At 39.8% G+C, this 23,147-nt stretch overlaps 1 protein-coding gene across 1 annotated transcript in view; it reads right to left on the reverse strand.

The window, feature by feature from the left end:
• The window catches only part of rnf145a (ring finger protein 145a), a 105,490-nt gene that overhangs the window by 5,991 nt on the left and 76,352 nt on the right, over positions 1 to 23,147 (reverse strand). The window contains 5 exon segments of the mRNA XM_020533051.2: positions 9,885 to 10,032; positions 13,647 to 13,829; positions 15,641 to 15,781; positions 16,327 to 16,502; positions 18,687 to 18,922. Coding sequence (XP_020388640.2) covers positions 9,885 to 10,032; positions 13,647 to 13,829; positions 15,641 to 15,781; positions 16,327 to 16,502; positions 18,687 to 18,922 — 884 coding nt within the window.

The raw sequence follows: 23,147 nt of genomic DNA on the forward strand, positions 1-23,147 counted from the left end.
AAACCCAAGATAAAAATTCCTCTAAACTCTCATTGGATAAGTGTTTGGACTGGAAAATCCTACTCTTTGTTTTAGAAGATGAATGAATCTGTACTATTAAGGTTTATTTAATAAGTCAATGAGAATGTATTTGCAGTTTCTGTACTCAACTAGTGAGAACAGACATTCAGTAAAAAAAAAAAAAGCGGCTTTGCTCAAAACATCACTGGACACTATTCAATATCCCTCTCAGAATGACCTATCCCATTAGGAGCATGCATAAGAGGTGTAAGGGACACATTAATTTCTTTCTACTAGTGTTGTCCCAAGCAATCATTTTAAACTACTTCCCTCAAGGCGAGGTAAAGTTGCCACACACATTGCCTGGCTATTTCTGGAATTATAAACATGAGTCACTCAGCTAGAGGCTGAGTATGCTGGCTCAATGGGCGAGACCTGAATATTGAAGGGTATTTCACAAGACAAGAAACACAAGAAAGGTGGTGGAATAGCTCTGCTATTGAAAAATGGGATCAGTACAGTACTGGAGAAACGAGTTTGGTTTGGAGGAGTGAGACCATAGAATCGGTTTGAGGGAGTTGTTAATGGGAGCACTGGAAACTCTTCTGATAGTCAATATTCTGTAGGATAGAAGATAACAAAAAATATTGGGGGCTTGCAAGAAAGGTACTACAATAGTCATGGAAAATTTTAATCGTCACACAGATTAGACAAATCAAATCTACAAAGGTAGCTTGCAGGACAAATTCAGTGTATAATTGAGAAAGTTTCCCAGAGCAATACATTCTGCAAACAAGAAAACATAGATGTTTTTGACCTGGTAATGTTTAAGAATTTAATTAGTTATCTCAAAGTGTAAGGATCTACTTGTTAAGTGTGAGTAAAACATGATAGAATTTTACATATCATTTGAGGGCAAGAAAAGTAGATGGGAAACTTCAGTCTTAAACTTAAATTACAATTACATATTATGTTACCAGGACTAAAAGAGTCTGTTTCTTCATTGTTGCACAACATGTTATTCTAAGAGAAATTTTCAATTTCATAGAAACAGAAAATAGATACCAGGAGTAGGCTATTTGGCCCTTTGAGCCTGCTCCACCAATTCAATATGATCATGGTTGATCAACCTACTCAGTGTCCTGTTAACACTTTTGCAGCACACTCTTTCACCCTAAGAACTATAGCTATCTCCTCCTTGAAAACATTCAGTGTTTTCACCCTAACTGCTTTTTGTGGCAAAGAATTTTACAGGCTCACCACTTGAAGGGTGAAGAAATTCCTCAACTCTGTCATAAAAGGCCTAGCCCATGTCCTAGACTGCAATCCCTGGTTCTGGAACTCCTCAGTCATTGGGAACATCTTTCCCACTTTCATCCTGTCCTATTAAAATTTTATAGGTTTCTATGAAATACCCTCCTTAGTTCTCTATACTCCAGTGAATACAGTCCTAACTGATCTGGTCTCTCTTTAAATATCAGGCCTGCATCAGTCTGGTAAATTTTTAGCAGTTGCACTCCCCCGATAACCAGATCGACCTTCCTCAGGCAAGGAGATCAAATATGCACACGATGCTCCAGGTGCAGTCTCACCAAGGCCCAGTACAATTTCAGGAAGACATCCCTGCTCCTGTACTCAAATCCTCTTGCAATGAAGGCCACCATGCATTTACGTTCTTCACTGCCTGCTGCACCTGCATGCTTACTTTCAGCAACTGGTGTAGAAGGACGCCCAGGTGTCATTGCATGCTCCCCTTTTCTAATCTATTGTCAGTTAATAACACACGTTCCTGTTTTTGCTATCAAAGTGGATAATCTCACATTTATGCACATCATACTTCATCTGCTATGTTTTTGCCACTCACCCAACTTGTCCAAATCACACTGAAGTATCTGTGGATCCTAATCAAGAGTCTACCTTCCTGCCTAGCTTTGTGTCATCTGCAAAGTTGGAGATACTATTTAGGTCCCTCATCTAAATCATGAATATAACTTGTAAATAGCTTTGATCCAAGCATTGATCCCTGTGGTACCCAACTGGTCACTGGCTGCTACTCAGAAAATGACCTACTTATTCCTTTTCCTTCTTTGCTCTCTGCCAGATCGTTCTGTATCCATGTCACTATCCCAGCCGTATCCATGTCACTATCCCAGCCAAATCCGTGCACTTTAATTTAACTTGCTAATCGTTTGCGAGCAACATTATCAAACTCCTTCTGGAAGTCCAAGTAAACAACATCCATGGGTTCTCCTGAACAATTCTATTAAATACATGCTTGAAAAGTTCCAACAGATTTGTCAAGAATGGTTCCTTTCATAAATCCGTGCTGCCCGTCTGATCTTGTCACTGTTTTGCACGGGCTGTGCTATTACATCTTTTATCTACTCTCCAATCCATAGGAACTGGTCCAGAGTCTATAGAATCTTGAAGGATGACAACCAATGCATCCACTCTTTCTAGAGCCACTTATGTACTCTGGGGCTCCTGTAGATTGTTGGCTCCTGTAGATTTGTTGGCCTATAAATTTCCTTCCATTCCTCTCTCACTACACCGTGTTTCCCAGCGTCTTTGGGACACTACTTTTATTCTGCCCTCACAAAGGAGGACAAAAATATATATTAAATTATTTTGTCATCTCTTCGCTCCCCACTATAACTTCCTCTGTTATTGATTGGAAGGAATCTTCATTTGTCTTCACATACCTATAAAAGCTTTTCCAATCAGTTTGTATGATCACCAAAGCTCAGTTTCATACTCTTTCTCCTATCTTAATAAATCCTTTTGTCCTGTTTTGTTGAAATCTAAACTGCTCCCAATCCTCAGGTTTGCTGCTATTTTTGGTCAATTTCCCCTTGTAGGATCTAATGTTATCTCTAATTTCCCTTGTTAGCTGTGGTCATCACCTTTCCAGTTTTATTTTTGTGCCAGACAGGAATTAACAATTGCTGAAGTTCCTCCACACACTTTTTAAATGCCTGCCATTGCCTGTCCTCTATCATTCTTTTTAATAATGTTCCCCAATTTATCATAACCAGCTCGTGCCTCATACCATGGTAGTTTCCTCTATTTAGATTCAGGACGCAAGTCTCAGAATCAACTATGTCACTCTCCATCGTAATGGGAAATTCTATCACATTACTGTCACTCTGCCCCAAGTAGCCTCTCACAGCTAGCTCGCCAATTATTCTTTCCTTATTGCACATAACCAGTCCAGGATGACCGGTCCTCTCGATGGTCACTGAAAGAATTGATCCAGAAAATCATCTTGCAGATGCTCTGGGTATTCCTCCTCTACACTATTGTTACTGATTTGACTTGCCAATTTATATGCAGATTAAATTCCAAAATAATTACAGTTGTACCTTTATTCTTTCTGCTTCTAATTTCATATTTAATACTTTCCCCTACATACAGTCCGAAGTGTCATTTTGGTATTTCCAAGATCTGGCTGTAGAGATTCCATATCACCATAGCAAATATCCTTCCTCGCTGTCGTTTTAATGTCTTCTTTAACCAGCAATGATACCCCACCTCCTTTTCCTATTTGTCTGTCCTTCCTAAAAAGTGACTACCCCTGAATATTCTGTTTCCAATTCAGGTCACCGTACAGCCATGTTTGCGTAATCCCAACTGTATCGTATCCATTTCTCCATTTGCATGGCTAACTCATCCACTTTATTGTGAATGCTCCATTAAGTCTTGTCTTAATAATTTTCACCCTGTTCACATTATGTAGCACTGTGGCTTGAATTTTCTGCCTATCGGTTTTTGAAGTTCTGATTCTTTTAGGTTCCTATTCCCCCTGCCATTTTAGTTTAAACACTCCCGTTTGCACAAGCAAATATTCCCGAGGATATCAGTTCCAGTCTTGTCCAGGTCATACCTTTCCCAGTACTGGTCTCAACAGCCCAGGAATCTGAAACCCTCCCCCTTGCACCTTCTCTCCAGCCACATCTTTGTCTGATGTATTGAATTTCTTACGCTGTAAATACACTCTCTAGGTTACCTTTGCTGATTTGATTTGCATAATCCTAAATGAGTTTGAAGTCTGTACGTAGCAGTGACTTCCAAAACTGGAAGTCAATGTGCCAGCATGCCAGCTGGCACTCTCAAACCCTTGGAGCAGCTATACAGTCTCGCAGCTTAGTGAGAACATTGGCACGAATGTATGAAAAGGAAAAGCGTAGTGATGAATTTCTTTTTCCATTCATGGCGTGTGGACGTTGCTCCCAAGACCAGCATTTGTTGCCCATCTCCCTAAATACTTCTGAACTCAGTGGCTTGCTGGGTCACTTCAGACAGCAGTTAATAAGCAATGTGTTGACGTGGTCTCACGTCACATGTAGACCAGACCATGTAAAGACAGTAGACATCCTATTTCCAGGGAGACAGTAGGGTTGTAGCAATTTCTCTAGGTTAGTAATTCAGAGACTTACGCCAACACTTTGGGACATAGGTTTAAATCACACCATGGCAGCTGTTGGGAATATAAATTTAATTAAGTGTTAAAATCTGGAACTCAAAGCTAGTCTTAATAATAGTGATCGTGAAACTAGCATCGATTGTCAGAAAGACACATTTGATTTATTATTGTCTGTCATTCATTGGGCCCTTAGTGAATAGGACTGAAATTATTAATGCGAAACAGAAAAATGGTAGAGATTTGAAAAAACATTTTGTATATGTTCACACAGTAAAAGACAAAAAAGGCTCAATAACTGTCAAAAAGCAAGGGACAAAATGGAAAGGGGAACACTCATGATTATTAAAGAAAAGTTAATGGTAAGTTTCCTGGACCTGCATCCTCTTCACCTTAGGGCATTTAAAAAAAAATGGCTCCAGAGACCATGGACACATTGTCGTAGATTTCAAAATGCTCCTACTTCTGGAAATGCCTCAGCAGATCAGAAAACTGCAAAGTAACACCTCTATTCAAGATAGGAGGGAGACAGAAAACAGGAAACCAAAAGGTAAGTTAGTGCAACATCTATCTTTGGGAAAATACTAGAATTCATTATCAAAGAAGGACTCTCAGGACATTTAAAAAATACATTCAGCCAAAGTCAACATACTTTTATGAAATGGGAAGTGTTTGGCAAATTTATTTGAGGATATAACAAGCAGGGAAGTAAAAGGGGAATCAGTATATGTAGTGTACTGAAATTTCCAAAACAAATTTGAGCAAGCGCCACATAAGGCAACGACTCATGGTTTTGGGGTGATACATTAGCAGGGATAGAGGGTTGATTAACAAACAGGAAACACTGTAGAGGCAAGAAGGGTATTTCTTAGGTTATCAAAGTAACTAATGAAGTTCTTCAGGGACCAGCACTCTGACCTCAACTATTTACAATCTAGGCTGATGACTTGGATAAAGAGACCAAATGTACTGCAATCAAATTTGCTGAGGCTACAAAGATAGGTTGGAATGCAAGTTGTGAGGAGGATAAAGAGAGTCTGCAAAGAGTAGGATAGGTTAAGTGACTGGGCAAAACTTTGAAAGATTGTGTATAAAGTGGAAAAATAAGAGGTTGTCCACAAGGAAGAATACAAAAGTAAATTATTATTTAAATAAGGAGAGACTTTAGAACGTTGCAGCACAGAAGTTATCTGGCTTTCCTTGTATATGAATCACAAGAAGTTAGTATATGGGTACAGATAGTAATTAGGAGGGCAAATTAATTTTTTTCCAAATATTTATTGCCATGCCTAACTGCCCAGAGGGCAGTTGAGAGTCAACTACATTGCCGTGGTTATGAAGTCACAGGTAGGCCAGACTGGGCAAGGCTGACAGATTTCCTTCCTTGAAGGATATTAGCGAACCAGATAAGGTTTTCCTGACAATGGCCGCATGGTCATTGTCATCTGCCATGGCTGGATTTGGACCTGTGTCTCCAGGTCATTGCCTGGATGAAAAGATTAACAGTCAAGTAATAGAATCCACAGAATCCCTATAGTGTGGAAACAGGCCATTTGGCCCAATGAGTCCACACTGACTCTCAGCAGAGCATCCCACCCAGACGCATTGCTCTGCCCTAGCTCTGTAAGCCTGCATTTCCCATGGCTATCGCACCTAACCTACACATCCCTGAACACTATATAATTTAACATAGCCAACCAACCTAACTTGCGCATCTTTGGACTGTGGGAGGAAACGGAGCACCTAGCAGAAACCCATGCAAATACAGGGAGAACATACAAACTCCACAACACAGTCGCCCCAGTGTGGAATTGAACCTGGGCCCCTAGCACTGTGAGGCAGCAGTGCTAACCACTGGGCCACTAGGCTATCGCCTCCCTCAAATATTGATCTTTATTGTATGACAGACTGTGTATAACAGTAGGGAAGTTTTGCAACAACTAGACAGCTCATCAGACTATTATGTACAGTTTTGATCATCTTACTCAAGGAGGAATATGTCTATTAGCATCTGAAGAATCACAAGGTGATTTCTGGAATAAAGGCTGTTGTTTTATGAAGTTAAGATTCTGAGGGACCTTGACAGGGTGGATGCTGGGAGGATTGTTAAGGAATACAGACCTGGGGTGCATGAAAATAACAGGTCTTTTATGTAAGTAGTATCAGAAGAGGAATTTCTTCTTTTCCATAGACAGTGGAGGCTGGGTAATTGAAGATATTCTAAATTAGACAGATTTATGATCCTCAAAGGAGTCAAAAATGATGGGGTACAGGCAGGAAAGGGGAGTTAAGGCCACAATAAAAGCAGTCATGTTCTTGCTGAATGCCAGAGGAGGTTTGATGGCCCTAATGGCCACTCCTAATTCTATTCCATATCAACTTATGAACTTGGTACTGGAGAATTCTGTTGTCTTCACAAGATACAATTTTGGAAGTGAAGGTGCTGATAATAAAAAAACCCTGCAAATGAAGTAAACACAGAAAAGGACAGAAATAGACCTCAACATAATAGATGGGCTTTTAAAGAAACATTCTTGTATGGGATATGCATATCACTGGCAAGGCCAGCATTGGTTACTTATCCCTAACAGCTCATAAACTGAGTGATTTGCTAAGCAAGTTCAAAGGGCAGTTTAAAAGACAACCACATAGTGTCACACGAAGGCCAGACGAGTAAGGATGACAGATTTCCTTCTCTATAAAATGTCAGTGACCCAGATGGGAATTTACAATAGAAAAACATCGAACCACTATTGAGAATGGCATTACATTCCAGAACTTTTTTAAATTGAATTTTAAATTTCATTTGAACCCATGTCACCAGAGCAACATGATGATCCACTGGATTATGACTCCAATGACATTACTGAGGCAGGGACATAAATTATGGTCTCCCAGCCCTGAACTGAGCATAGCAGACCCATACAGCCTTGTGTCTAGTTACTGGGTCCTGATTTACCACCTGTCTTGGTCTCGGAACAGGGCCATTAGACTACTGTCTCCCCCACTGGAATGGTTTGTCAGATAACAGACATCAATGTGAGATTATGTATAGAGTGGAAGAATGGAGTGACACAATGCCTGCTAAATGGTACAATCTTGAATGGGCACTAGAACAATGAGATATGGGATGTTTGCCCACAGATTTAAGATGGCAAAACAGGGCAATAGATTGGCTAAAATATTACAAATCATTAGCTTTGCAAAAGGAGGCATAGATGGCATCATGAATTTACACTAAAGAACGCCAACTGGGGGACTGTGTTTAACTGGGGCAGCACATGTTAGGAACTTCATGAAAACAGTACAGAACTGTTTTGACAGTTCTCAAAAAAAAGAGGGAGGTTTGGGGGCAAGGTAGGGGGGTGGTGCTGACAGACAAAGCTGTGACGGGGTTACAGCTGTCAGGAGGGGAGTGGAGATTTGTCAAAAAAGAGGAGAGATTTGAGAGGTTTAGTGGGGTTGATGAGATTTTGGAGGTTGGAACAGGAAAAGTGGTGAGGATCAGCAAAATTCAGTTACAAACTTTTTTAAAAAACTTGACACTTATAGGTTTCTCTGGAGCAGATGTCAGGTCTCAACAATTACTCAGTTACACCTTGCCACCATTAAGAAGATACAAGCACGGACAAAAGTCTCACAGTTCTTAGCAATCAAATCAAACTATATGGCAGTCATTGCTCCTTAGTTTGCAACCTGTAGCCCACAGCCATGCTTTAAAAAGGAAACTGAAGAGATTTTCCAAGATGATTCCAGGGATGAGAAATTACAGTAGCATAGATAAACTGTGGCAGTTGAAGTTTTCTCCTTGGATCAGAAAATATAAGAAGTAATTTAAATTCATGAAGGGTTTAGATAAAGGAATTTAACTGTTTCTAGTGGTTGAAGGTTTATAACCAGAAGGCACAAGAAATAAGATGACTGGCGAAGGGACCACAGGCTGAGGACAAAACTAAGTTTACAGTTTGCTATGTCTGATTAGGAGGTTGCTTCAGGTTTATCAGTAGACTTAAAAAAAAAAGCTTAAGGAGAAAAATTTAAGGAAATGGGAAAAGGAAGGAGGATTGGGATTGACCAAGCTGCTATTCGAAAGCAGCAGATCTGATGGCCTGAATGGCTATATTATTCTATGACAAGACAGATGACATATCAAATCCAGTTTAGGCAATACGGAGTACTTTAGGACACCAAATCAGTCATTGTGTTTTTAATGTTGCACTTGCTAATATGATACTTTAACAAGGAGTTCATTGGATGTAAAGCACTTTAGAATATTCTGCAGGAGTGACTGATGCCGCAGAAATGCAAATGCTTACGGTGATAAAGTGTGAATAGAAATTAAATTTCCTTCTATATCAATGCTGGAAAGGAAGATTTCCTGCAGTGTGTGTAAGATGGTTTTTTGGATCACTATGTTGAAGAACCAATGATAGAACAGGCCATCCTAGATGGGGTATTGTACAATGAGAAAGGAAGCATTGACAATTTAGCTGGGCAAGGCCCCTTGGGACAGTGTGACCATAATATGATAGAATTCAAAATGGAGAGTGACACTGTTGATCTGGAGACAAGGGTCCTGAATGGCAGCCAGTGACTAGTGAGGTACTGCAGGAGTCAGTGCTTGAACCTCAGCTTTTCGCAATTTAAATTAATGATTTACATGAGGGAACAAAACATAATATCACCAAGTCTGCAGATGCCACAAAGCTGCATGGGAGAGGAATCTGAGAGGAGGATGCAGAGATGCTTCAGTGAGATTTGGACAAGTTGTGGTTGTGGCAAATACCTGGCAGATGAAGTATAACGTGGGTAAACAGGAGTTTATCTATATTGATCACAAAAACATGAAGGCAGAATGGTACTAGATTGGGAAAGGAGGGGGCATAATGACACCTGGGTGTCCTCGTACACCATTTGCTCAATGTAAATATGCAAATGCAGCAAGTGTTGAAGGAGGAAACAGTATATTGGCCTACATAGGGCGAGGATTTGAATACAGGAGCAGGAATGTCTTGTTGTAATCGTACAGGGTCTTGGGGAGACTACACCTGGAGTGCAGTGTAGTTTTGGTCTCCTTATCCGAGGATGGATGTTCTGGCTGTGGACGAGTGCAACAACCACTTACCAGGCTGATTCTGGGATGGCAGGAGTTACGAATGAAGAGAGATTGGATCAGTTAAGAGACTACATTTAACGGCATTTAGAAGAATGAGAGGTATCTTATAAAAGCCGATAACATTCTAATTGGCCTAATCAGTGTAAGGCAGGATGCTCAATAAAATGCTTGTTGATATCAAGACACTGTTGAAAACGTCAACCTCATTTCCTGATAAAGACCACTTCCCACTGTATTGATAGCAAATGAAATAAAAGGTCACATTTCATGAATATAACGTAGTGCAGTCGTCATGCTGAGAGAGACCTCATGGATTCATTGAAATAAAGTAAAAGTTTTATCCATTACCTGCAAGGAAGTCAGAACACTGCTGGAAATGATGATGAGAAGCCAAAAGTCCATCTGGAAAAACTGAGAAATCATGTAGGCCATATAGGCGGGGAACACCAACAAGAATAAACACAGACTGACTGCTCGAAAATGTTTCCACAGACTCCTGTAGTAAAGTAAATAAGATGTTTTAAATGAGATATATATCAAACTCAACTGCTCTCAGAAGCCAGAGACTTTTTCTTTTTACAAGTTCAATCTTTGAAAAATTAGTACAACTTTGTTAGAAAGCCTTCACAGGTTACATCTACTACAAAGCTGCAGATAGTGACACGAGTATCCAACTGATCCTGGCCCCTGGACAGCCAGCCCACAAGATCAAGGCATCTCAGTATGATTTGCATTTGTATTCTTCATTTATTATATGTTAGGGCAGCCAAACTGCATACGCTATCAACTCCCAAAGAGCAAGTTAGAAAAGTAAATATGTAGGCAAATTTCTGATTACAGAAAAGCTTTTTTTCTGGGGGGGGGGGGGGGGGGGGGGGGGGGGAGATGGAATCAACAATTGCAGACCTGAACCACCCAAATATCAACTGGGATAGAAACTCTGAAAAGCATGGACCACACAACATTCTTGAACTTTGTTTGTTTTTCCCCCCAGATAGGTTAGGTTGTTTTCCTTAAAACAAAGAGCCAGAGGTACACAATATAATGAGGAGTTTGGATAGAGTGGATAGGGAAGACCTGTTTCTCCCAGTAGAGAAGTCACATGCCAGGGGACAGATTTAAGGTGACCGATTTAAGGTGACCGGTAGAAAGGTTAGAGAGGACTAAGGAAAAACTTTTCACACAGACGGTTGGGGCGTCTGGAATTCAATGCCTGGTTTAGTGGTTGAGGCAGAAACCCTCAACCCATTTAAAAGGCACCTGAATCTGCATCAGAAGCGCTGTAACCTACAAGACAATGGACATGATGGGCTGAATGTCCTCTTTGGGCTGTAAATTCTCTATGGTTTTTTTGAGAGACAAAGCCAAGGCTCAACAGTTCTAACTTCAATTGAATAGCTAGCATTCAGGCTCTTTGGAATTGATATTTAAGTTGTAATTATCTAATTTTATTTGTGTACTGGTATTGCATTTAGTTACTAAACTTAAATGAAGTAAATTTTCATGCACAAGTCATGCTTTCATGCACTTTGTAATGCAACCTTATTAAAGACTCAGATGATATCATTCAAACAGCTCAATGTACTGGCTGATGTGGTCATGAACTCCACTCATTAGGAAAATGGTGTTGTCCAAAAGCATATTTTTAATACACGTGAATATAGTCTGTCATGTGTTTTACCCTAAGCGTGATTAAATGTCTTCCTCTTTTCTCCCTTAAATACTGTCTTTTAATATTGTGCCCATCATAGTAAATACTGAAGTGAAGTAATTATTATACCTGTCATTTTGCTTTGTGTCAGAAGGCAACAGTATAAATTTAATAGGGTGCTATACATTAGATATGGTAGTAGAAGCATAACTAATTTAAAAATCTGCTCTAATGCAGAAATTTGTTTCAATTACCATCTGTTGCAACTATGCAGTTCAACAATTAAACAGGCTGGGACTTCAAGACACACTGCATGTTAACTCAAATTTAAATATAATGAACGTTCATAAAAAAGTTTCCGCTCTGTTATCTTGAAGTTTGTTTTAAATAAAGTACCTGTACTAAGAAAATGACTTTGTACAAGGCAAGGTCAACAAAAATAGATAAACAGATTAAGGCCCATACTGAGTATATTATGGTATTTGGCAATCCACTGTCCCCTCGAGTGTCTTGGTCATCTGGGATCAATGAAAGGGTATGGGAACGGCCTGAAAGTTTCAGATGGAGGATGCTCAAGATGTGGTATGGGAAACAGCCTAGCTTTCACATTCTAAACTGTCGTGTCATAAAGCAATCACATAGGTATCAAACAAGCCAGGAATTTTCACAGCTGTTCTAAACAAATTGTCAGCATAATTATGGACACAACCTTACACATCTTCTGCATCCTGGAACCACGTGCAGTCCTTGAAACTTAAGATCAAGTCATTCAGGAATAAACACGAGAAACTGACAGATAATAGCAGAAATAATAATTACTTCACCTCAGTGTTTACTCGGAAGACTTGTATTTTGGGCCAATATTAGAAGGGATCCACAAAGATATACAGGTATTTAAGGGAGAAAAGGAGGAGACTTGTAATCATACTTGAAAAAGGATAAAACACATGACCCAGATTGTACTCATGTGCATTGAAAATGTGAGGGATGAGATAGGAGAAACATAATTTCATCTTTTCAGAGAAAAGTCAGGAAACGGAATTATACCAGAGGACTGACAGACAGCATACGTGATTCCCAAATGCAGGACAGCTAGTAAAGTCCAATGAATAAAAGATTGAATTTTAATGCCTTAACGTCAGTTTCTTAAAATTCATTTTGTGGAATTTGGGCGTTGCTGGCTGGCCAGCATTTATTGTCCGTCCCTAGCTGCCCTTGAAATAATGGTGAGCTGCTTTCCTGAACCATTGTAGTCCATGTGCTGGTAGACCCACAATGCCCTGATTAAAGCAATGTGACCTATGGACCAGAAAGACTGGATTCAAATCCCACCTCACATGTAATGGCCACAAAGGCATGTCATGAAACATCTCAACAACTTGATTTTAAAAAAGATTACTGCTATAAATCGTCCTACCCTCCAAAAATTAAAAAAAGCACTAGAGGGGCATGAGGTTATAGCTCAATGAGGACTGCAACAGAAGCAGGTAGGTTGAAATAAACTTAAGTATAATTTCAAATTAAAATCAATATAATTAATTCTGAGGTGGTAGCTTTTAGTCTGAAGAATAAGGAGACAAATACTACTCGATCCAAATGTCTGAATTCAGTCAGGGACCAGAGGGAGGCTGAGTAAAAGTACATAAAAGACTACAGGTTAACAAGGTCACATGAAGCAAATACATCACTGGGGCTCAAGGACAGAAGATATCTGTAAATGAAATTATGTATCTATGGGGCTTTGATTAGACCATATAGGCAATGTATTGTGTTCAATGTTGGACTCCAGATTAGAAAAAGAAATGGATGCACCAATGTCAGAAAAAATTTACTGAAATGACATCAGATGCGAAAATTTGTTTCTCTCAGGAAAGATCAAGGTAGGCTGAAGCTCTTTCCTTCAGAAAAGAGATGATTGTGTATATATAGAGAGTCAAACGCTTGATGGAAAAGACAAACATATTTCCATTTGCAGGGGAGACCAGAAGTAGAAGCCGTATACAATAAACACAACTGGGAGTTCTGGAATAATATCCTCATCCAGAGATAAGTCAAAACACACAACTTCACCACAAGTAACAGTTCAAGTTGACTGGCACAGATGCAGTGAAGGGGAAAGCTGATGAACAAATGGAGAGAAACGTATTTACAGGTACATTGGAAGATGTATAGAGGCTTTTGTGGATCAGAAATACAGGCATGGATCTGTTGGAGAAAATAGCCTGTTATTAGCAATAAAAACTAAATGTGAAAATATCTGAAACATTGACAGAAAGCAAGGGTACAACAATAACAAAACAACTTGCAGTTAACATGTCACAGCAGTGAAAGCTGAATCTGTTAGAGTTCAAGTAACTTGATAAACAAGACTGGTTCCTTTAGGAATATGGGACAAAAGCAACAGATCAAAGTTGTGGCTTCTTATGCTGTAAAATATTAAGATTCTAAGATAGTCTTACTTGTTTCTTGAGGCTCCAAGTGCAAGAACGATAGGGTCAGCAATTTCTAACATTGACTGAAGGATTGAAGCCACCACAATAAAGAGAATGATACTCAGCAGAAAGGCTCGATGAACAACTTGCAATTCAATCAGGCCAGTCTGTACTGCCAGAATCAGTAATGTGATACCTTCAGTCATTCCTCTGTGGAAAAGTGAATAAAAATAAGATCTCACTTGATGCAACAGATCACTTCTCTCCTTGTTCTAACAGTGCTAGTGCTTGGGTGAAGAGAATTTCAATTAGAGTAATCCAAATATCACAACCATACTATTTAGGATAATACCACAAAACAAACCAATCAGGATTTTTGAAAGAAGTTCTTAAGCTGGGTTTTAAAAAATATTGTAAAGCACTACGCAACATGATCTATCTGGATACACCAGATACCAAATTTTTAATCAAGATTTCCAACTGGTGCCTTTTCTTTTAAAGTACTGCTGAAAGAAATTTTACAAATAACGTACTGAGATGATGAGATTAATTCTGAAGTGTAGCTGTTTTAGAATAAACAGTGAACCATTCTGTAAAGACACTTTTGTGTTTATTGAGTGCAAATTGCTCCATTTTGTGCTGACTCCAAAACAGGCAGGATTACCATACAACAGTTCAGTCCACTGAGATGAAGGCTGTGATTTTTATATATTATTTTCATTTCTTCAGGCTGGATAACTAAAGGTGTGGCAAATGGGTGTTGGTTATCTTTGTGAAGAGTGCTAAAATTAAAACCAGGCCAGACAGTAACCTGATCCAGTATGTGTCAGAGAGCAGGAAACCCTTGGAGTGCAAATGGAACTTTTTTTTTTTAAATACTGTGGGATTGCCAACAGGAGAACATTAAAAATCATTAGTTTCTTTCTGGTTCTGATAATCAAGGATTAAGTTCAGTTTAGAAAACCCAGAGATTTATGAAAGGTTTTTAGCAAAGTTCAGAGGAGACATGACTGGGCTCACAGCAAGCATGCTTTCTCTCGTAGAAGAGACATTTTTCAGAGTAATAAAAGGGAGTAAATTATCACAGTCATAATTTTGTACAATTTCCAGATCAGGAGTGTTTGGTTCAAAACCTGCAAGTTCTAGAAAACAGAGAAAGCCTAAACTTTCAGCTTTGACAGTATTCTTGTAGGAAGACTCCATCGTTCACGGGACAGAGGCTAGGGAGAATGAATCCATTGAACTAAACTTCAAGATTTGATATAGAGGAGTAATTTCCCTGGATCGGATTCTTTGCTGTTGAGAAGTAGGTTGAACACTTAGTTTTGTCCTGTGTTTTAAGATCTCTATATCCGTGTTCTACACCCAGACAGCTTGTTTCTTTCTGTTTCTGTCTTTTGTATAACTTCTGTTGTGAAAGAAAGTCAACAGTCTTGCATGATTACTTCAGTGACTGACCACCAGGTGTTAGGTGCTAAGTATGGGCGTTGGGCCCAGCAGTTTTAATTCTGGTAGGATCACAATGCAAGAGGGTGGGATGGGTATCTGTTTTGAGTCAGGGGTTCAGTTTAATAATTAACCAGAAGTGACACGAAATTTTAAATGCTTTAACTTTTCCCATGTAATCAAAGAACTTGAATGAATCTAAACGATGCGAATGATCAAATGAAAGTGCTTTTCCAGAATGTTCTGGATACAGGGGAACTGCCAATCAGAAGTTTCAATTTACCAAGCAATTAGCATGGAGTTAGCTGTGTTGGGGATTCCAGTTGGACCTGTTGAGCAATTCCAGTCAAGTGTCTTCAATGACTTTCTGGCCAGCAGAATATTTGGGCCTACATCTATTTAAGATTTCAGAGCTTACGTCAATACGAAAATAATAAATAGCTTGTAATCTGAGCAGATATCTAGAAAAGATTTGATACACTATGTAAACTTTAAGCGAACTGTTCACAAGCATATAGGCCTTCTAACTTTAGGTGCACTACACTTTTCATACATATGCACGGTTTGCTTCTTACCTATGCATGAGATTGTCGTTCATGAAAGCTCCATAACCTTGAAGGTAGAACTTGCAAAGTGTCAGGACACCCAGGGTAATGAAGGAGATGGTGAACATGAGGCCCAACAAAGAATAAGGAGTGCTGCAACATTCAGCAATACTGCAACAGAAATGTTAATTGAATGACATAACTATGATGAAAGCAAATATACCTTTGTTAATCATATTGAAAGCACAATGATGTACATAGAAAAATATTTTCCCAAGCACCAGACTATCTTATCCCCCACCCCAGACTCTGCTCTTCTTTCTTCATTGAAGTTTACCATTTCCAAAGGGGCTGCGAATGGGGTACAGTATCTGAATTCATACGTTGAGTCCAGCATAAATGCGAGGATAACCTCATGTTCTCCAGAACTGATTTATAGATAACTCCAAAGCAGCATTCGTAACTGGAAGCAGGAGATAGCATGTCCCAACTAGAGTGATAATATCATTCCTATACTGCTGTAATGATCTGGCTGAACTCAGTAGCCCAACAAGGTTTCAATTTGCAATATCCATCCCTCAACAACAGAAAATACGAAAAGTAGACTACTTCACCATACTGAAAATGACCTCAGCATGCACAGCCCAAATCTGAATAACACTGCCAACATTTATTTTTGTTGATGCTGCTAGCCTAAGTGCAATCATAAATCATACCTTGTGAGAAAGAGGAATAGCAGTCTCTCCCGAGATGTGGGGTGATCACGTGTACTAAAGTAAGAATAGATCTGTAGAGCAAATAGGACCAACCAGAAAACCATGAATAGCACAGGAACAACCAACTGATTCCAGAGAGACATCCCCAGTGCCAATAGTCCATAAACTTCAACTACCTGTTCAAGAGAAGGGTGATAAAGAACGTATAAATGGATCATGCAAAAATCCATTCACATGACACATGACAATTGAATGCAAAATGGTTTGCAACATGAGTGAGATATGCAAAAATACATGAAGTAAGCCAGGAAAAGCAGTGAACACAGTTGGATTGAAGAACTCATGTTAATTCTTGATAAAAAGAAGTTTTTAAAGGCAACGCAATGATATTCTTTTCCCTTCTTGACATAATATTTAAATAGATAAAATCCATTTGGATAATCTTAACTGATTCCATAATAGATGTGCTATGGAGCTAGCACATTAAAAGGGCATGTAATTTGAACTAAATCATCTCAAAAGGCACAAGGATAAGCGAATCATCAAATGGAAGTGTTTGAACTGGACAATTATCCGAAAGGGAAATATTTTCAGGGCCAAAAGGGAAAAAGGTACTGGAGTGGCATGAAGTGAATTGCTCTTACAGACAGCCAGCACATACGTAACAAGCTGAATGGCCTCCTTCTGTGGTATCACTGCGCTATAATTCTGATGGAAGAGGGAACTCTTTTCTGCTGTTGGGAATCAAACATTGTTTTGGCAGTGGAGACAAATATTTTTTCTATAGCTTGTACTACGGTTGATGCTGGTACAGCATGTGGAAAATACTTCATTTCTGTAACAGGCACCCCTCTCTATAGTAACCACAACTTACAAATTTAAAAAAAAAGAGAAAAACCGACACAAAGCATTGCCACTTGTCAAAAGGTCTTAACCTATTTCTAAAGAAATTGCCAAGAAACAAAACTAACAAGGGTGTATTTGAGAAGTAGTAAATTAATTGTTCAATTGTAAGTAAGTGAGGAATCAATATCTGTATACAACATCATGAATGATGCTTAACTTCTCAATGAAGGATTTGCTTAAGTCTGATATCTTGCTCATGGTTCTTTACTTGGATGCTTTTCTTACCATTCAGTTCATAAGAACATTGTATTGGCAACTTTTGAGGGCTCATCTGCTAACAGATGGGCCCAATGGTCCACCTTCTTAAACAATGAGATTTAACGAGAGCAAAATAAGAATGACAAAGGAGGACATCTGGTGAATTGGAGTCAGATTGGATACAGGAGGACAAATAGAGATGGGAAAACCAAATTGAATTAAGGACCAGCATGGTCAGAGAAAATTGGATTCTTGAAAAAAATTCTTTAAGTCTTTGAAATGACAGCCCACAGCTTCAGCTATTGCCTTCCCAGAACAGATGAACAAGTATCCTGCTATTGGAAAGGGTCCAGCACTATTAAATACTTTCTGCAGTGAGTTTAATTCATACTTAGTAAAAAAAAAGGGCAAGATACCAAGGCCAACATGACAGCAGAAATCATCCAGCAACATGTACTGATTTGAAACTCAAGGCACAGTTTTTTATCACGACAAAGTACTTTAAGGTTTGCACAGAATAACAGCATGCACATTAAACTCCATGATCTCCCCAGCAAATAAGAGGGCCCACTTTTCACCTAAACAATTAATCATAACACAGTTGCATATCAACTAGTAAAGCAAACTAAAGGGAAAGCAAATTTTTATTTTTTTTTTAAAACAATTTTTTTTGAAAAAAATCCCTGGAAAAAGCCACTCTTGTCTGTGATAAGAACAATTATTTTTCTTGATAATCACCTCTGCAAGATAAAAAAAGGCTTTCTTCAGGATTTTTTTTTAAGGTAAAATTGCAAATAAATACAAGGGAACTCTCTAACAGAAATGCAAAAGAATGAAAATAAATGAAATGGAGGTCAAAGTCATACCATATATTAGCAACAAGTCAAATGTTAGACTGTAGCAGTTAGGATGCATTTAAGACATTTCAGAAACTTCGAAACATGTTTCAAAGAAGGCAAGAGAAACTGTTCAGTCAGGCCAAACCAGGGACAATCCCACTCAAACCATATGCTGGAAGTTTTAATGGGATCAGGACACAATCACAAAACTTAAATCAGGAATGCCCATCAATGAGCCAAACTCAAGAAAGAATATACTGGAGAGGCAAGCAGGATGTATGACAGTGTACACGCACACCAGCGTATGTGTACAATGAGAAAGGGAGAGTGTGTATATGCAGAGAGCGAGAGAGACACGGAGAGAAGTGAGAAAGCATCACAAAGTACTTAACACTCAGTCTGGTAGGTTTCTCTCACCTGCACCAGTTCCTTGTATGCCAATTTAGCCAGCTTGTAAGGCACCAACAGGTTGGAAGCGAGGAAATAAAGTACTTCCAGTCCTGTGAAAATCATGGCAAACCTGTTGATAATGACGAGCATTTCCACAGGAACCATGCAGAACCGTGCCAGTAAAGGTAGCAAATGGGCAGAAAAGAGCCAGATCTGTTTAGTCTTCATAACGAAGGAGCAAAGTGTGCAGACCACCAGCTGCCCTATAATAAACACAAAAGAGAATCAATATAATTGGGATACAAAAACAGATGTCACTGGGAAAGCTCAGCAGGTCTGGCAGCACCTGTGAAGAGAAATCAGAGTTAACTTTGAGTCTGGTGATCCTTCCTCAATATAACTGCAACTGATTCACTCAAAACAAGGTTACACAACAGTATGTTGCCTCCTCTCCAGAAGGCCACATCTTACTCATGGGAGCTCTTCACTCCCTTACCCAATGGGTCATTCTCCACAAAACTGCTTCGTGCATGTGGGCAAACTGTCTTGGCCCTGCCTATTACATACAGTTTCCAGTATGAGTAACTGCAAATTAAGCACCATGAGAACTTATCTTCTCATTACTAGACCAGAAACAGAATCTAATTGTTGTATCCCAATTTAGAACAAGATACACCTCAAGGCCACGGTTCCAACGTGTGGCCTTCAGTTTAATCATAATACCTCTAAACATGGCAAGTTTTCCCACTACGTGACTAAATATTTTGAAATGTTGTTACTGCACATTTCTGAAGACACTTAAATGCAAATCCAAAAAACTGACATCATATTGAAAAAGGTTCTCAATAAACTTATTAGCGCAACAATATTCTGGATAGAAGCATAAGTTACAATTAGAATGGAGATTCTGGTTTATACATACATCAATACATCAGAATCTGTCATTTAAATAATCCAACTCCAAAAAACTCATTATTTCAAATGCACTGTATACTTTGAAGATTTTTCACATGTTATTATATGCCTTAAAAGGTAAAAGGTAAATTGCCATTGTCCTACCAAGCCATAGGACTGCTCTCTTATTGTTGAGAAAAAACAACTTGTGGTGATTTAACCTGAAGGTGACTACACATCAAGCAAGGTACAAGGTTGAGAACAAATATATCTTTCATGGTAACCTCAGTCGGTGTGGAGATTGAACTCATGGCAAAAGGACCACCGCACAACACAAACCAACCAGTCATACAGCCAACCGAGCTATCCAACGAACTATAATCCTGGCCTTTTTAAAATTCATTTGTGGGATGTCAGCTGGCCAGCAATTATTGTCGGTCTTTAGTTGCCCTTGAGAAAGTGGTGGTAAGCTGCCTTCTTGAACTGCTACAGTCCACTTGCCGACAATGCCATTGGGGAGGAAATTCCAGGATTTTAACCCATCAATAGTGATACATTTTAGGATACATTTTCATTGAGTGGCTTGGAAGGGAACTTGAAGGTGTTGGTGCTCCCTGACATCCATAAATATGGATTTTCAAGTTGGGGGTCAATAAATAGTGAATAGTTTAGACAGTTTTTTTTCATATTTTTTCCTGAACTGAATCTGCCTCAGATGTAACCCGATTTCAACTCTGAAGTGATCTGTTCCAATCTGGCATACCAAAAACCACCTGCTTCTGTTCCCTGTTCAACTTCAGGACTGCACTTCACTGTCTTTTGTTGGTTTCTGAGGCTCAAACTGCTGCTGTGTTGGAAATAAATGCACTTTTTGTTAGATAAATTCCATTCCCAACATTGCTCAGTTTCATCTCATTTTAGCCAAAACTTGCTGCAGAAAGACTCCTGCTGTGACCTACCTAAAGTCCAGTGTCTGTGGCTCTGCTTTCTGCTTCTCTGGTAGGGTTTTTGTTTAATTCATTCTGGAAAAGCTCTTGCTGGTTCCCACTTCACATTCTTACTTCAGTCCAGCTGCTGCTGAAATTTTTAGACTCAATTATTTGTATTTTCTTCCTTTATTCATTCACGGGATGATGGTGTCGCTGGTTAGGCAGCATTTATCACCCATCCATAATTGCCCAGAGGGCAGTTGAGTGTCAACCACATTGCTGTGGGACTGGAGTCACATGGAGGCCAGACCAGGTGAGGATGGCAGTTTTCTTCCCTGAAGGACTTTAGTGAACCAGATGGGTTTTTCTGACAATCGACAATGGATTCATGGTCATCATTACATTCTTCATTCCAGATTTCTATTGAAATCAAATTCCACCATCTGCCGTGGCAGGATTTGAACCCAGGTCCCCAGAACATTATCTGCGTCTCTGAATTAACAGTCCAGTGATAATACCACTAGGCCATCACCCTCGCTGACCTATGCAGGCCCCAGAAATCACTGCTTCTTCTAATAAAATTTTAATCTCCGCCTTCAGATAATTTATTATCTATTCCTTAACTCCAGTATAATCAGTGTTTCATATATGTTCATCACAATTGCCCTGATTTTGTACTCCTTATTTATAAAAGCTAGGATACAATAGAATTTATTAACTATGCTCTCGAATTTTTTTTTCCTTTCACGGATGTGAATGCCACTGGAAAGGTCAGTATTTGTTGCATATCCCCAAATGTCACTGGATTGAGTGATCTGCTAGACTCTTTCAGATGGAGATTCAACCACATTGCTGTGGGTCTGGAGTCCCATTTAGGCTAGTCCAGGTAAAGATGGTAGATCTCACCTTCCTTAAACGAGTGAACCAGATGGATTTTGACAGATAATACTCGCAGTAACGATGACTGTGACAATTTGTACACTGGAAATCAGGCTTGTAAAAAGTCACTTCAAGAAGTTGATGGCTATTGCATTGGACTATCTCAGCTTCAAATCATAAAAAGGCAGCAGTTTAGAGCTCACCCAGCCAGGGTCAATAAATGTGGAGCTGGACAAACGCAGCAGGTCAGTCAAAATCAGAGGAGCAGGAAAGTCAACGTTTCTGACCAAAACTGTGTCAGGAAACCCTTCGGTTCGGCCCAAAATGAATTATTTTCTGCCTTCTGCACTTTCCTGCTTCTCTGATGTTGTCTGACCTGTGTTTGTCCAGCTCCACGTTTATTGACCCTGGCTTCCAGCATCTGCAGTCCTTACTGCCACTCAACCAGGGCAACAGTGAGGGTCTAAAGATGTAAGCAGCTCTTTCAGCCTCAACAGGCAAAGTGGGATTTTTCCAAGTCGATAACTAAGGCACCTGAAAAGCCGTCTGCCTCAGGTTAAAAAAAATCTAGCTCCAGAAACTATGCTAATCAGCCCTCACAGTTGGAAAGGTGACTTAACAATCTATCATAGACACTGTTTTTAAATGCTTCAACCGTAAGAAAACTGACTGTACAGCTATCTTTTGTGTAGAATTCAAGGAGGTAGCTTGGAGGCTTCCCTTTGAGGAGTTCAGAACAAGCAAAGAAAATGGGACTGGTTTCAGCAGGATTCAGGTGGAGCCAGAGTCCTGGTGAATCATACATCTAGAGCTATGGAGCTTTAAACTGAATGGGGAAGTGGGGGGAGGAAGGGGTTTAGTTGCATGCGAAGATTACAGCAATAGTAAAGTGGAGAAGGCCTCAGAGGTTTTTAAAAGTTTCCAGAATCTTTAATGAGAGAGAGTATGGAAAATGTCAGGAAACTAACTTCAGGCACAACAGGTAAGGGGTCAACTATGAGAAGGGGTGCAGTCAACACAGGACTAACGGTGTTGTGCTTATATGTACACAGAATACCAAACAAGTTAATTAAGTTTGTAGTGCAGATTGAAATTGGCAGGTAAAATGTTGTGGATATCAGAGAGACATGGTTTCAAGGGGATCAGGGCAAGATCATAGATCATAGATCATAGAATCCCTACAGTGGGGAAACAGGTCCTTCAGCCCAACAAGTCCACACCGACCCTTGGAGCATCCCACCCAGACCCATACCCATACAACCCACCTAATCTACACATCCCTGAACACTACGGGCAATTTAGTGCACCCAATCCACCTGACCTGCACACCTTTGGACTGTGGGAGGAAACCCACGCAGACACAGGGACAATGTGCAAACTCCACACAGACAGTTGCCGGAGGCTGGAATCAAACCCGGGTTCCTGGTGCGGTGAGGAAGCAGTGCTAACCGCTGAGCCACCGTGCCGCCAAGGAACTAAATATCCAAGGACCTATCAAAAGAAGGACAAGCAGATGAGCAGAAGCGGTGGGATTGCCTTGTAAGCAAGAAATTAAAATAATAGCAAGAAGTGATATAAAGTTTTGGAGTAGATCTGTAGCTCGGGTTGTGGGTGTTGAGGTTGGTTGGCTCACCGAGCTGGTTTGTTGTTCCGCAGACGTTTCGTTACCGTTCTCGGTAACATCCTCAGTGCAGCCTCTGATGAAGCGGTGTGTTTTCCCGCCTGGTTTTTAAACTCTGGGGGTCCGTTGCGATGGATTGCCTCACTTCCGGGTTTCCTCCGTAGT

Source organism: Rhincodon typus, chromosome 12, assembly GCF_021869965.1.
Source record: "Rhincodon typus isolate 14 chromosome 12, sRhiTyp1.1, whole genome shotgun sequence".
NCBI lineage: Eukaryota > Metazoa > Chordata > Chondrichthyes > Orectolobiformes > Rhincodontidae > Rhincodon > Rhincodon typus.